The 16,785-nt window shown below is 36.9% G+C and overlaps 1 protein-coding gene across 1 annotated transcript in view; it reads right to left on the bottom strand.

Moving 5' to 3' along the window:
- Window positions 1-450: 450 nt before the first annotated feature.
- The window catches only part of LOC142341720 (uncharacterized), a 41,076-nt gene continuing 24,741 nt past the window's right edge, over window positions 451-16,785 (bottom strand). The window contains exon 6 of the mRNA XM_075392886.1: window positions 451-1,407. Within this exon, the coding sequence (XP_075249001.1) occupies window positions 564-1,407 (844 nt within the window). The 3' untranslated portion in view covers window positions 451-563. The remainder of the gene's footprint in view (window positions 1,408-16,785) is intronic.

Here is a 16,785-nt window from a genome sequence, read left to right as displayed (position 1 = left end):
AAAACGTGCAAACAAAATATCTAACCTGTTTGTCAACTTGACAACTTTCTATCTAGCTAGTTTAAAAAAATAATCTTAGCCGCCGGATGAGACGTATTGAAAAAGAATACTAAAAATGGGAACTTTTGTCCCAAAATAAAAATGTGAAGTTTTATCCCAAAATGGAAAATGGGAGGTTTCATCCCAAAATGAGATGTTTTATCCCACTTTTATTAAAAAGGGGAGATAATAACCCACTTTGGCGCCTATAAATAGGAGGCGTTTCAGTGCTTCAAAATATGAAAGTACAAACTATACTCTCATTACTTATCTGCCATTTGCTACCCATTCTTGATATCCCTCATCATTACTTCTCTTCAATCTGCTACCATTCATGATATCCCTCATATTGAGATTTTTTTAATTGTATTCTATCCTTCATCTCTTTTTTATAATAAAATTTTAAACGTCACCTCTTCTTTTATCTTTAAATTTCCTTTGCATATTCCCAACTAGACGGCGAGTATACATCTATTCCAGACGATGAAAGCAATTAATTATACAATTGTTATTTTGTATTTGGACTACAGTTTTGTTGATAGAATTTCATCGGCAACTTTTGGTATAAGTTTTCCGTCTTTATCTACAGCAACTAAATACTTCACCAAGTTTGAAGAATAAAAATATTGCAAATCAGGCGGAAGATCCGCAATCCAATTCCCGCATGTTTCCTGATCCAACATTACAGGAACCATTCGCTTTTTGTGCGCATCTGCTAAGCTGTTTTCGCGCATACAAGGTCCGCTTTGCAAATATTCAGTGCTAAACATTGCAAGGAATACTTTAGAGTTGATGATACCCTGGACTATTTCACCTCCTAAGGCCTGACCACCAGAGGTTTGATAAATATCGCGCCATATTATCAAATTTGGGTTTTTCTTTTTCATTTCGCTTTCAATTTTGTCCACTAGGATTTTGTTTGCATGGCAGTAAGATATAAAATAGTCAAATTGTTTCATGTCAGTTTTTGCATTGTTGGTTTCTTCGTTGTCGTCTTCAATGTTTTCGTCCAATTCTTCTTTCACTTTTTGAATAGTCGAGCTGTCTGTCTGCTCCTTGAAAAAGTGTTGCCTTTTTGAAGGTTTCGTGTCTCCTTTTGAGGGTTTTGCGATCAATTGTTTCATTAGTTTTCTGATATCGCCTTTTGAGTAGCCAAGCGCGGTGGTTCCAACCTGAGTAGGGTCAGAAGGGTCATTATCGGGAACCGAGGGGTCCGCACCGTGTTTCATAAGGACACTGACACAAGCCTGTTTGCCGTGAATGACAGCTAAATGAAGTGGAGTTTTGAAGTCGCCATCTTTTATCTCTATATCAAGAGGTGATTTTGAAAGGGTCAGGATATTTTCGAGTACATCTTTGTTTCCATATCTAAATAAACGGAAATATTAAATTAAAAATTTTAGATATGGATGACATGTAAAATACAAAGCACAATAATTGGCAATCAAAATAACAGCAGGTGTTCTTCTCAATTTGATCTAGAAAGAACAATTTAAATCAAAGTTCACACATAACTGTTTGGTAGCACATTTAAACAGAATGCTACTAAAATGGGAAATTTAGCACGGTGAATCAAAAAAGTTAGGCTGTACAGCAGAAATGTTTTCTAGTAATGCACCCACATATTAAAACCACTCGAAATTCCAAAGGCTTAAAAAAATTTACGTAAAATAGATTCACTCAATAAAACTCCGATTTGTTTTCCGATTAAATGGAAACTTTTTGGCGAAAGCCATTTTTTCAGAAAATAAAGCAAAATAACAAACGTTTTTAATCAATTTTTAATTTTTCTATTTGTAAAAGTGAAATTTTAAAACGATTGCGAAATGTTACACTGAAAAGGGTTAAGTTAATTGTTAGGTTGGCCTATCAGCAGTTGAATCACAGAAACTAAAAATGTACAGTAAATTTTGAAAAAGTAATAGGCAGACACTTTAGTACTAAAAAGGTTCTATAATAATTCTTTAACCAGACGATGATTTCTATTTTTAACTCAGAAAAAGAAAACAATAATTCAGCATTTTGTCGAAAAACATTGATTGATTGATTGATTGATTTAAATTCAGATGGTAGATGATACAGAGCATTTTATGCAGAATATTAAGTTTAATCAAATTACCACCTTGGACACCATACGAGTCAAATGACTCTACAAGAGGTGCCCAGAGAAAAAACGTGCAATACCTAAAATAACAAATCGAAAACATCTTTATTATCCAAATAATATGCCCTAAGTTTAGTTCGAATCGAAAAAATCTGTTCTTTAGATACTTGTTTGGGTAATAGACTTTCTTTAGCGAGGTAGTTGAACATTTTTATTATTGAAAATCTCAAGGATTTCTTCTGAGTCTGTGTTTTAAATTTTGGTAAAGGGATGAGTGACTTAATGGATGCCCGCGTGTTCGGCCTGTTACTGTCAACATCAAGAAAATTCAAAGGAGAAACTTTTGCAATCTGATCCAGGATCTCTTTTACAAGAGCGTCAAAATATAAGTCAAAAACTGACAGCACGTTGTAACGCTTGAAAAGATAGCATACATGGTCTCCTCTCTTTTTGAAAAAGATAGTCTTTAAAATGCGTTTTTGTAGACAGAAAATCGAACTGAATTTTGTTTTTTTTTTGCGGAACCGTAAGCTAAAATGCCGTACGATATCATTGGTTTGGCATAACTATTATACATTTGTAATAGAAAAGTTTTCGTAAAAAAGTATCTTGCTCGGAACAGCATTCCGTTGAATTTTGCTAATTTTTTGCCAACATATTCAATGTGTAGATCAAAATTGAGATGCTTATCTATGAACACTCCTAGACATTTGAATGAATTTACTTCTTCGAGCACTTCGCCTGATAGCAGATTTTTTGATTTTTGTACATTCCGGCCAAAACCAACAATTTTACATTTCTTACTGTTAATGACAAGTTTGTTTCTTGAGGACCAATTTTCAATCTTTTTCAAGTCATTATTGAGCTTTTCCTAAATTTCCAAATTATTGCCTGATGTTAAAATTGTTGTGTCGTCTGCAAAAAGTGCTATTTTTGAATTATCTTGAACAATTTGAGGCAGATCATTGATAAACAAAAGAAACAGCAACGGGCCCAAAATTGATCCTTGTGGAACACCTACATTAATTTCCATTTTTCGACTCTTTTGATCCGTGGACTACATATTGTTTTCTATCTGGCAGGAATGAAGCAATGAGTGTACTAATTTTTCCTCGAAAGCCTAGATTTTGTAATTTTTTTTATCAGAAGTGATTGATCAATTGTGTCAAATGCCTTTTGAAAGTCAATGAAGCAAGCGAAACCCATTTTTTGTGAGTCAATAACATTTCGCATCAGTTCTGTAACTGATGCGATAGCGTGTGTGCATGAGCGTTTTGGCCGGAAACCGAACTGTTCGTTTGAAAGAAGTTGATGTTTTTCGAGGAGTTCAACCATCCTTGTATTCAAGACTTTTTCAAACACTTTGCTTAGGGATGACAATAGACTAATTGGTCGATAGTTTGAAGGGTTTTCAAAACGTCCATTTTTAATAGCACCGTTTTTAATTTTTAACTTAAAAAACTACCGAAAACCAATCTTCGAACTTATTTTGTGACGGCTTCTCTTCTATCTGTGAAAAAGAAAACTTCAAAACCTCCCTTTTCTTTCTGCGGTTTCAAATCTGTTCACATACTCCTTTTTTGCAATTAGTTTTTTTATGAACTGTTTTGTCTGCTATTTGTATATGCCATTGCATTAATTGATACTCAGTTAGTCCCAAAAACTATTCATTCAGCTTCGAGGAATAGCGGATATATTTTGCTTGAAATGCCAAATAATCCAAAATTGAAACGATTAAACTCTGCTTGAGTTTTTGAGAATATTTCAAATTACAAAAAAATGAGTCACGTGCTGCTCTCTCGAATGCAGCAATAATTATGCTTTTTAATTAAGTAAAAAAAAATTGAGCGATCTTACATAAAAATTCTTCAAAAAACATTTCTTAATTCGCTTTCATAACCCAAATCTAGTCTCCGATTGGCTTCAACGAAACCAATTTGAAATTAAACTGAGCTTTGTACGTAAAAAACTAGGACGTCAAAATGACTATCTACTTCTTACAAGGCATTTCTTATATAGGAACTTTTTGCCAAGGAAAAGTTGAGAACATCAAAATTTCTTCTCGTTTTTAACAAGTCAAAGTTAATTTAAACTTTGCAACCAATAATATGATTAAAAGAAACAAGACATTTTAACATGTATTATACCACTTTAGAAATAGTTTTTCAGTACGCAGGATACCTTTAGGATAGATTCTTGCACTAAAGAATCATTCAGTAATTTATGAATGCGTGAAAATTATGATTTGGAGACAGAAAAGTAATTCAATTTGAGTTTGAGTTTCACTTCAAGTATGGTATTCATGTACTAATAATAGTTACTAACGATTTGTAATTATGGTTACTAACTAGCTTCATTTTTTTTTTGTTTTGCTATGCTGTATTACTACTTAAAATGCAATTGATTCAGTTTGCTAATTTAGCAAGCTCAGCTCCAAAATATCGAATTAACTTTTATTGCGATGAGTTTTCAATTTTTTGATAAACACTTTGGAAATCAGTAATTGTTGCGGATTCCACTTCCTTTGAAAATTGTTTGTCTGCTTAAATGTTTGCCTACACACAATTTTGCGTTCTCGCGATTGTCAATTATCAAGTTTTAAAAACAAAGTAATAGTCACCAGAGAACGTCTGGTTTCGACAGTTGTTTTTGGCAGTATTGCCAATAATTTTTAATCCGTATAAGTCTCTGCCAATTACGATGTCCCGATTGGTTATTCAACGGGCTTCACAAGTATTACAAAACACTTTTCAAAACGAAATTTTCTTTCGAAACAATTTTTAATACTTTCGTTTTAAGTGAGTTTGTTTTTGAACAATTTTAGTTTTGAGGAGAGTTTGAATATACACATTGGAGTTTGAAGCATAATATTTTGATCAATTAGAGTATTTCTTGCATAATTTGATTTAACAATGTCGCAATTTCATTCAGTAAGATATGACAAGTCAGTTCTTCTACCAAATTGGGAAAAACCTTTTGGTTGGATTCGTCACCGGGATTGCAGAGAGAATATCTATCTTAACATACATGGAAAGAACAATATTATTGGGAATTTGACATTGGACAGAAGATAAAAAATTTTGTTTGGAAGATTCTAACCAAGTGACACCTTGACATCTACCTTTCTGAAATAAGTTGAAAATTTGTTTTACTAAAATTACTCACAGTAACAACCCAAAGTAAAGACTACCAACTAATTGAGTTATTTTTTCAATGTTTATCCACTACGAGTTTTTTGAACATATATTTTTAACTGGCAACTTTAACCAGAATTTCACCATTTTTAACTTTATATGACAAAAAGCAATTACATATACAGTATATATATGCTGAGCAATGTTGCTGTTTTCCGCACAGATTAAGATAAGGAAAGTAGGCGAGAGCGAAGAAGTCCGACACGCTCGCATTTTGGTATAAACGTCCGTATATTTTTTTAGCGTGTGCAATCAAGTTACATTGTTTTTGAATCTAGCGCTTTCAGCTCGTTGCTCGTTTTCTTCCGCACGTTTGACGTCGGCGGCCTCCACTTTTTCACAAAACAGGCTCGCAGCTTTTATGGTCACCAGTTTTTGCACTTTATTTTCGGGCGTTTCGACTTTCGTTCAGTATATATTTTCCGCAGCTCTGAAGTCACCTTTTTTCGCTATTTTGTTGTCGTTGTTTTCAAATTTCGCGGATCAAAGGTAAAATGACTTATATTTTTGGAATTTGTTTCAGCTCACACCCCGACCAGTCCCAGCAGAATCCACTCTCAGATTAAGCACACAGTTTTTCAATTAAAGCTTTTTATGCTCTTTTTTTTAAAATGAAATTAGATGTTAATGGCGCTTGATCTTCTAATGAAACTGTAAAACTGACTATTGAAGTATTTTATTGAAATTAATAATCGACTTAACCTTATTCAGTTTTTAACCGAGGGATGCTCTTAAAATTTTTTCGTCAAAAATTTTTTTGTTTATGGAAATTTTTTCAGAAGTGTTTCATTTTAATTGGCCAATGACCGAAATGCTAGTTCAATAAGGCACCACGTTTGTATACGTGAAACATTCAAATAAGTTAATTTCTTAATAATCATCACGGCTGAAAATTTTTTTGCAATGAACTTTAAGATTGTGACTTCTCTCATTGAAAGTGATGGATGTGAAGGATTTTTCAAAAAAACGGTTTTGATTTTACACTTGATAAAATTGCAAAATTGTTGACATGAGAAAAGATAAAAAAATAAATTGGTCTTTTAGATTGACGCTGAACTGAACGAACGGAAAATATCGTAGAATTTTCCATAAGTATAACGTGAGGGAATTTTGGTCATGGTTGTTCATGGTTCTTTTTTTTTCAGTTGGCTGGCCAACATCACCTTGAAACAGTAATATGGAATGAACTGTCCTCGAAATATTACCCGAAGATATTGAGGGCGCTCAAGCTTCAATGACCTTTTCCCCTAGAAGTGGCGACACTGAGATCAATCAAGCTGCTTTTGAAGGTTTTGACAGGGTCAAAGCTTGGGCCAGGAAACTATGGACATTGGAAATTGAAATCTTTGTGAGGATTGTCAAATCTGGCGAAACGCGCACAAAAAATTTGGCTCCCAAAAAAGTCCTGAGAAAAAGTGAAACTGATTAACTGAAAAAGAGATATAATCTGCTGTAAGAGAATGTAGATAAGGATTCAATTACATTGTTCTAGACAGTTTGTTAAGTTTTTTTATATCAGTTTTAAGATGCGGGATTAACCAACTCGTTTTGGTTGCGATAAGGACAAAATTCAATGTTTTTTCAAGTTTCACTTCTGACTTGGTTGTTGCACGACATGCTCCAGGGGAAAGAGGAGGCCAACTAAATCATCACAGACGGTTGACCAGATCGTCGAAGAGAGTGTAACTCAAGTTGCCTAGAGAACCGTTTCGGCAAAAGGTCAAAAAAAAAATGGGCTAGCAGCCAAAACGCGTGCGAGCGCGGACACCGAGCGAACGTACGTGCCGTAGGCCGTTTTCACCTTCACCACACGGTGTTGTCCATCTCGTCCAGCGTAGACTTCGAGAACACGTCCAAGGGGCCAAATTCGACGTGGAGTCAAATCTTTCAGAATCCAAACAATGTCGTTGACTCTCAGTGGTGTTTGACCACTATCGCTCCATTTGGGCCTCTTTAACAGTGTCGGAAGATACTCCTTGACGAGTCGTTTCCAGAAATGGTTGACCATTTGCTGCACATTCTTCCAAGACTTGAAACTAGCGGGTTCTTGGCTGTCGAACTTTCCTGGTGGGAGAGAATTGAAAGGTCTGTTGATCAGAAAATGGTTTGGCGTGAGAGGCATTTCATTTTCCGGAAGGTCAGCGACAATCGTTAGTTGCCTGGAGTTCAATTTAGCTTCGGTCTCGACCAAAATTGTCCTGAACACATCAAGCGACAATCTTCTGGAGCCTAGAATGATCAATAGAGTGCGTTTCGCGGTCTGGATCAAGCGCTCCCAAAAACCGCCAAAATGAGGTCCATAGGGAGGATTGAATATCCAGGTTGTGTTCGTTGCTGCCATTGCTTTGTAGATTTTGTCGTTGTCGAGACGTTTCACAGATCTTTTTAGTTCCTCAGATGAACCAATAAATGTCTTGCCATTGTCACTGAGCATTGTTGTTGGCTGACATCTGTGACTTACAAAACGTCGATAAGCGTTTAAAAAAGTGTCAGTGTTGAGATCGGGACAAGATTCTAGATCGACACACCTAGTATCCAGTCAAGTGAAGATGAGGCTGTAAAGTTTTTCAATCTGTCCTTTGGCAACTTTTATATAAAAGGGTCCAAATAAATCGACTGCGCTGTTCACGAAAGGATACTGGGTAGAGTCTGTCGGAAAGCGGCAGGCAGGAAGGGGAGCGATGGCAGGTTGAATGTTTTGAGCGGCAAATCGTCTGCAGAGAAAACATCGGTACTTTATACTCAAAAGTGTTTTTCTGAGGCCAATGATGTGGTATCTTGCTAATGTCAGAAGCAACTTGTTCCAAGTTGAGAACCGTGTCGGGTCGATTATTTGCGCCGACAAATTGCGTGAAATTTCATGCGTTGCTAACACATGCTTTGGAGAGTTTTCAGTAGCACTGAGCTGTCTTGTGGAAATAAATGCTGGCGATGTTAGCCACTTGGCTGGTTTTTCGTCTGGGTTGAGACCACGGGTCCCGTGGTCAGCTGGATTTTCTTTGGTGGTAACGCGTTTCCATTGGTAAGCATCATTTCTTTGAGCCCATCATTTCAGGATTTCTTTGAGCCGATTCGCAACAAAAACAAGTTGCTTCTTGGTTGTGGATAACCAGTCAAGTACCACTTGACTATCTGTCCAGAGTGTAGACCGAGTAATGCGTAACGATGACTCTTTCATGATGGTTGAAAGAATGCGCACTCCAATGACTGCGGCTTCCTACTCTAATTTGGGCATGCTGATTTGTTTAATTGGAGCAACTTTGCATTTGCCTATTAAGTAACAAGTTTCAACATCAGTGGCTAAGTTAGGAACTGTTTTAAAAGACGGTTCGCCCTCAACGGCTGCAACTGCTGCAGCTAAGGCGTCGACAAATACATGGATTTCATTTTCACTTTCTGGTGAATGGCAACTCTTATTGAGAGTTCTGTTCAATGTCACTTCTGATGAAGAAAAGTATAAGTCCAAAATCTTTTGAAGTGGTTAAACTACTTGAGGGGCAATTTGTTAATTCCATTTTTTCCCAAGTTTCCACAGTTCTTGAAGAACTATTTTGAAACGGATCGTTGATGGCGACATTATCCCTATTGGGTCGAAGATCGAAGAGACAAGACTAAAGATCTTACGTTGAGTGTACGCTAAGGCATCTTTTGGGAAATCAGTGAGGGGTTTCATAACAAAGCAGTCTTTCTCAAAATCCCATTTAACACCAAGAACTCGAACAATATCTGTCTGGTTGTCTTTGTCTTCTAGAGGGATTTGGTTTAGGACTATTGAGCTGTTTGAAACAAATTTTGGGAGTCGAAACCCACCTGTTTTTAGACAATGTTTTGTTTCAAGAACTGCCTTACAAGCGTCTTTTTCTGCTGCATGTGATTGGATGTAGTCTTCCATGTAAAAGTGTTTTCTGACGGATTTGAGGGCCTCTTGGAAATGTTGAATATTCTCTTTGGCACAATGGTTCAGAACGTATATTGCGCACGAAGGCAAGCAGTTTGCTCCGAAGATGAGTCTGGTAAATTGGTATAGTTGTATCTGATTGTCTGCTAACCAGAGAAATCGAAGAGCAGATTGATCAATTTGATGGATGGCAATTTGCATAAACATGCCTTCGATGTCCGCAAGGACTGCAACGGGATGTTCTCGAAATCTCATCAGGACACCTAAAAGGTTATTAAGGAGATGGGGTCCTGTAAGAAGGTTTGAATTAAGCGATTGGCCGCGGAAATTTGAAGCGTTATTTGCAACTCGGCGTATTTTTGCTGGCTTATTGAAATTTTCCACAGGATGGTGTGGCAGGTACCAAATTCTGTCTGGTTGAGGATCTTGCATTTCCACCGGTTTGACATAGTTTTTCTCAAGGTCTGTCAAGAGAGTCTTATTGTATTTTTCTTGCAACAAAGGTTTACGCTGAAGGCGTGTGTTGAGGTTTTTGACTTAGTTCAGTGCAGAATAGAAGTTGTTTTCCAACCTTATTTCTGATTTCCAGGGCAGTTTGATTTCATATCTCTCACCATTGTGATTGATAGAGTTCTTCAAAATATCAAGAAACTGTTATTCTTGTTTGTGTAAACTTGTTCACGTTCCTTCTGAATGCCGTCTGCTTCAATACTCCAGAACTGTTGAACAAGTTCGTCAAGTCCGGGTTCATCTGATCTGTTTCTTGACACTTGGAAAATAAATTTCTTCTTCTGCTGATTTGCGGGCTGCTGAGTTGTGGCTGAGATACGGTTTACATATTCACCGACGAGGGTCCAACCAAGTTTAGTTTTCATACCAAATGGTTGATTTTGAATGCCAGGTATAACGTGTGTAGGGTAAGTGAATGCGAATGCATTAACACCGAGGAGGGCGCCGATTTTGGCATCGGCAATATTCGGGAATTGTATGTGGCGCAAGCTGTTGAAAGCATCGCAAATTTGATTAAGTTCAAAAATTTTTGCAGCTGCGACGTTCAGGGACGGGTTGCTGAACGTTCGAGAGAGTTCAAACGATATTTCAGATGACTTATATGGAATTATTGTGACTGGCTCAACAATTTTTGAGAGGGACATGCTGTTCTCTGTATTGAGAAATTGTAGTGGTACTGACTGTTGAGTTTCACGGGGAAGCTCAAAAAATTCAGCTATGGCGTCCAATACAAAGCTGAATTGGCTGCCGGGATCTATGAGGGCGCAGGTATCGAATGCTTTATCCCCCTTGAGGAATGAAACCGGAATAAGCTGCAATTGCTCATACCAATTTTTCGGTGTTTCTGAGCATTGGTTAATGCTGAACGATTGATTATTTGCATTGCCGTTTAAATACGTCGCTGCACGTTTTGATGGCTTTTTTGTGGAAATTTGGGCCATAACGGCTGTTGGGGGCTTTGTTTGTTTGACTTTTCTGTTGAGAAGATGTATTCGGATTTTGACTTGAATCTTATCTCTCAAAATCCCATTTAACACCAAGAACTCGAACAATATCTGTCTGGTTGTCTTTGTCTTCTAGAGGGATTTGGTTTAGGACTATAGAGCTGTTTGAAACAAATTTTGTGAGTCGAAACCCACCTGTTTTTAGACAATGTTTTGTTTCCAGAACTGCCTTACAAGCGTCTTTTTCTGCTGCATGTGATTGGATGTAGTCATCCATGTAAAAGTGTTTTCTGACGGCTTCGAGGGCCTCTGGGAATTGTTGAATATTCTCTTTGGCACAATGGTTCAGAACGTATATTGCGCACGAAGGCAAGCAGTTTGCTCCGAAGATGAGTCTGGTAAATTGGTATTCAGCTATGGCGTCCAATACAAAGCTGAATTGGCTGCCGGGATCTATGAGGGCGTAGGTATCGAATGCTTTATCCCCCTTGAGGAATAAAACCGGAATAAGCTGCAATTGCTCATACCAATTTTTCGGTGTTTCTGAGCGTTGGTTAATGCTGAACGATTTATTAATTGCATTGCCGTTTAAATTACGTCGCTGCACGTTTTGATGGCTTTTTTGTGGAAATTTTGGCCATAACGGCTGTTGGGGGCTTTGTTTGTTTGACTTTTCTGTTGAGAAGATGTATTTGGATTTTGACTTGAATCTTTACTACTAGACGAAGCTGTTGGATTGCCACCAGAAACAACTTTAGTAGAAAAGTCTGCTGTAGGGCGTTTGATTTGATTGGCAGGATCATGAAGAGTTGTGTGGTGGAATCCACTGCAAAACTGACATCGTTTTTGCGGTGGGCACGATTGTTTTTGGTGTTTGTCGCTCAAGCAGTTTGTACAGAAAATGTTTTGGCTGACAAGGTTGTATCGATCACCTGGTGAGCCCAACTGATACTCAGGGCATGTGGCAATGCTGTGTTCTTGTTTGCACTTCTCAACAGATCGTTTTGTGTTAAAAGTTTTTTTCGGAACGTTTTGTGAAGTTGACGGTTGTTTTTGCTGAGGCGCAAAGTTCCAATGTTTTCTACTGTTATCCGCTGATGCGCTGTTGACTGACATTGGGAGGTTGCTATTGTATAGCTTGGTTTGCAGGTTGTTCGAGTTGACAAATTTTGAGTCTTGAGAACTGATGGTTCTTTGATTGCTTTCTCGACTCACTTTGTCGTAGATTTGAGCTTGGAGCTCTAACCATTGTTGAAAATCCACAAGAGTCGGGTCTGAGCTGAGCTCGGTAAGACAATGTTCAGTCCATTTCAGAACCAAATGATGTTGTGTTTTCTCTTTGGCTTTCTTAATGAGTGTTGTAGACTGAAGGTCTGCTGTAAAGCCAAGGTATTGGAAGGCTTGCACAATTCTTATCAAAAATGAGGAGAAAACAATGAAGTCCTTTGCTTTCCCACTTACAGAATTTTGCAAATAGGTTATACGATGCGTTTCAGTAATGGAATTGTTGTTGTGAATCATTGTGTTGAAATTATTGAACCACTCGTGAAAGTGGATAGGGTTATCATTGAAATTCTGAAGTTTCAGGGGTGGCAATTTGATTGAAAGTTTGAAATCTATATTTCCTCTTTCCTGTGTTACATTACTGTTCGAGTGCACTGAGCTAATATGTTAACAGTGGGTAGTGGCAGTGGGTAGTAAACTCTGGTTGATGAAAGGCTGGCTTAACTGATTTTGTCCAACAGGATTTAGCTGTTGATTAATGCACATTGGGCCATGGATCGTGGAAGTTACTGGGGCTTGAAGGTTTGATTGAAATTGAGAGCCAGGAACAAACTGGTTGTTACAAAACTGACTGGGTTGTGCCATATTTTGATAAACTGAGAGGCCTGTGCTGACGAGGCCGTGTTGACTGTTCACAGGTTGTGGAAATTGCAGAGGAGCTGCAATTACGTTTGATTGTGAAGCTACCTGGTTTGGCAGAAAATTAGGAGCTGCAGGATTTAAGACGGTATTTTGATGCGGTTGTTCCATGAGTTGCACGGTAGTGGGAGGGACAGTTTTGTAGTGTACCCCAGTTATAAGATTAATACATTGATTGGATTGTAGTCAATTGTTTTCTGCGACTATTTTATCAGTTTTACTTGGAAGATGTGAGGTTCTGTTTGCCACTGTGGGTAAGCAGGGGAGTTTTTGCAGATCACAATTCAACAGTTGACTATCGAGTTATCCATTTGTTCTTATTTGAACTCGAGAAGGTCCAAAATTCTGTTGCAGATTGGGAAAATTATGACATTGAGGATTTCTGTTGGGACTTGAATCCTGATTGTTTCTTTGCTTTGGCAAGTTTAAATTAAAGGTTTCCTCCAATGCCGAGTTCTGGGCAAATAGACCATCTGCATGTAATTGAATAGTTGGATCTGCCAAATTGAAGGGTTAGAAAGTGAGTGATTACTTGAAAGGTTCAAATTTTGGGTTGGAGGCAAAAGGTTCTGCGACGTGTTAAAGTTGTCACTCAAGTTGATTTTCGATGACGAGTTTCAGTTTCGATGACATCTCTATTTACCAGGTTGGAGGCAAATTCGAGTTTCCCTAATTTTTTTGGAGGTGTGAATTCCTGGCTGGTATCTTTATCAAAGTAGGGAAAAGGATTGGGAGCATTTGTTTGGTTTTCAAGGTTATTTTTCGAATTTAGAAGACGATTTCACGAACTTCCTTTTTAGGATTTCTTTGGTGGGCTTCAAGCACATGTTGAATTTGATGGTTGTCTTGGCCGTGGTGGTATTGGGGGCGGCTGATTGATGATGTTACTGCTGGTCTGCTTTTGTTCTATATCGCGCTGATGCTGGATTCGTTCCTTGTTGTCACTGGGCGCAGGAGTTGATAGCTGGGACACGTTTCTTCTGCTGGAGATCATGCTGATATCATCTCTAATGCGGCTGAAAGACTGACTGAGCTGGCCATCATCGTCCAACAGATCGACTTGCAGTTCCAATTCATTGAATCGAGTTATTAATGTCGTTTGCCTATTCAATATTGATGATGCAGTGCTTTGATGTGGCTGCTGTCTCATCACTTCCTCTGAGAGTTTCTTGAGCTCCACTTCCTGGCCTTTGATCTTGTTGATCATCAAAAACAATGATCGGAAACTCCTTTTCTGTTCCACAGTTTTCTCAAGGAGATCGAGCAGTTTCTTCATTGACATTTCTGTCGCTTTGAACATATTGATGACAAACTGACATTCAGCGCTGCTCTGCTTCGTTGGTGGCTGTTGCTTTGTTGAAGCTGATTGTTGATGCTGTTGGTGAAGAAGCTCGTTACTGAAGGTGAAAAACAGCTTTGAGAACCGGAGCGACGCAAGTTTTTGATTTTAAATAGGTTGTCTAAGGTTTGAATGCTAATGATCCTAGTTTTGTCTTGTTCAAAATACCAGCGACGCAACTTTTCTCAAAAATGATGTGCTTTGTGTGCTAAATGAAGGATATGTTTTGTGTGCTAAATGTAGCTTTTTGCAGTAAAAAAAACCTAAAAGCTTTTCCGAACTTTCGCGCGTTTTAAATGTTTTTCGTCCAACAGACCTAAATAATTGCTTGTTTTTTTGTTGAATTAACACAAGTTTCGCTTAAATAGATGGCTTTAAATGTTTGAAATAGTGTGTGTGTGTCTACTGTGGTTTACAGGAAAACTCTGCCTTGCTACAATTATGCAGTTGAACCAATATTAGACCAGAACTCAAGAGACCTACCCAAGAAACTTTTCCTTAGCTCCCTAACCCTAACCGAGCACTATGATTAATAAAAATACCTCTCACAGTTTTTTGCGAAATTGTAACTTTGAAACCTGTTCTTTTTCTAGGAGTTTATTGTTGTTGTGACGGCTAGAGATAAAAAATTTGTAAAAATGCGAACTGTTTAGGCAACAAGAGTTAAACAGGGGCTATGAATGCTAGAAAATTGCACAGACGAGTCATATTGTGGAAATCTTTAGAACTCTTTGGTGTATTGTCTTTTTTCGGTTTTTGCAAAATCTTTTTCGTTTTCTTTAAAACTGTTTAACTTTATCTGTTGTTTTTCAATCTTTCTTCATTGTCTTTAATATTCATTGACTGTACTAAATTTTCAATGCTCTCTCCGACGGATAACGTCTGTGATCTGCCTTTCAAAATAACTGAGAGTAGGAAAAAAAATATCAAACTTTCTGGTGACTACTGGAACCAATTTTCTTCGAAGACTCCACTTCTGCTAATGGTAACGTCTGAAACCATTAGGGATAAAGGGACTTCGTAGACGGCAACGTCTGAGACCGAGGACTTCTGCAAAAAGTCAAGTTTGGAAGTTTTTTCCAAAAAAAAGTAAAATGAAATTTATTTTCATCAAATGAAAGTTTTGATATTTGGTGTGGCGCCTAAGGACTTTCTATTTGCTTCCCTATACAGGTCAAACTATCAAAATGACTGACAATGTTTGTCTTAGGGGTTTGTTTAGTGGTTTATTTGGCAATTCAAATGAATATATCGTCAGAAAACTAACTTGTGTTTTTGAATTTTCTGAATTCAAAAAGTTTTTTCTGACATTTCTCATTTATATGATACTGATTGGATAAATCTATGGAAATAGCTTTCTGTTTGGTTGCCAACTATTTCAAAACAGTGTTTTACTGGTTTATTCCGCAATTGAAACGGATACGGATTGAGAAAACTAAATTGTGTTTTTTGAATTTTCTGAATTCAAAATTTTTTTTGACATTTCTTATTGATATGATGCTGATGTGATATATCGATCAAAGTGACTTTTTTTTAATTGAAAACCAATTCAAAAGAGTGGTTTAATAGTTTTTTCCGCAATTCAAACGGATATGTAGTCAGAAAACTAATTTGTGTTTTTTGAAGTTCTGAATTCAAAAAATTTTTTCTGACATTTCTTATTGATATGATACCGATGAGATATATCGCTCAAAGTGGCTTTTGTTTGATTGCAAACGAATTTAGAAGATTGTTTTATTATTTTTGTCCGCAATTCAAACGGATATGTAGTCAGAAAACTAAATTGTGTTTTTTGAATTTTCTGAATTCAAAAAATTTTTTCTGACATTTCTTATTTATATGATACCGATGTGATATATCGATCAAAGTGGCTTTTTGTTTGATCGCAAACCAATTCAGAAAATTTTTTTAATAGTTTTTTCCGCAATTCAAACTGTTATCTAGTCAGAAAACTAAAATGTGTTTTTTGAATTTTCTGAATTCAAAAAATTTTTTCCGACATTTCTTATTGATATGATACCGATGTGATATATCGATCACAGTGGCTTTTTGTTTGATCGAAATCCAATTCAGAAGAGTGGTTTAATAGTTTTTTCCGCAATTCAAACGGATATGTAGTCTGAAAACTAATTTTTTTTCGAATTTTCTGAATTCAAAAATTTTTCTCCCATATTTCTTATTTATATGATACTGATTGGATATATCGATGCAAATAGCTTTCTGTTAGATTACAAACAAATTCAAAAGAGTGGTTTTATAGGTTTTTGCTCAATTCAAACGAATATCTAGTCAGAAAACTAAATTGTGTTTTATGATTATTCTGAATTCAAAAAATTTTCACCGACATTTCTCATTTATATGATACTGATTGATATATCGATGCAAATAGCTTTCTGTTTGATTACAAACCAATTCAAAAGAGTGGTTTAATAGTTTTTTCCGCAATTGAAACGGATATGTAGTCAGAAAACTAAATTGTGTTTTTTGAATTTTCTGATTTAAGGAACATTTCTCTGATTTTTGTGTTTTTTTTCGCAGACTTTTCTTTAAAAATGAGAAAATTGCCTTCACTCGCTTTGAAAATAATTAAACTAGTCAAGGTTTATGAATCGAGGTGTTATAGTAACAAAAAGGTTTTTGGGGGACAAATATCAGTTTTTTGGAGGCTTTTTGTCGAAAAAGAAGTAGAGATTTTGGACGGCTCTAACCGGGGAACAGGACATCAGAGGTAACGTCTGAGACCTCGGGCGGACTTCTGCTGGTGACGTATGAAACCAGTAAAAAAACTAGATCCTCTCGTCGGGGTGACGTTTGTAACCCAAACTTGGCTTCGT

Source organism: Convolutriloba macropyga, chromosome 6 (genome assembly GCF_964194025.1).
Source record: "Convolutriloba macropyga chromosome 6, txConMacr16.3, whole genome shotgun sequence".
Classification (NCBI taxonomy): Eukaryota; Metazoa; Xenacoelomorpha; order Acoela; family Convolutidae; genus Convolutriloba; species Convolutriloba macropyga.
The sequence above is the reverse complement of the archived record's forward strand: the minus strand, read 5'-3'. Positions and strand labels throughout refer to the sequence as shown.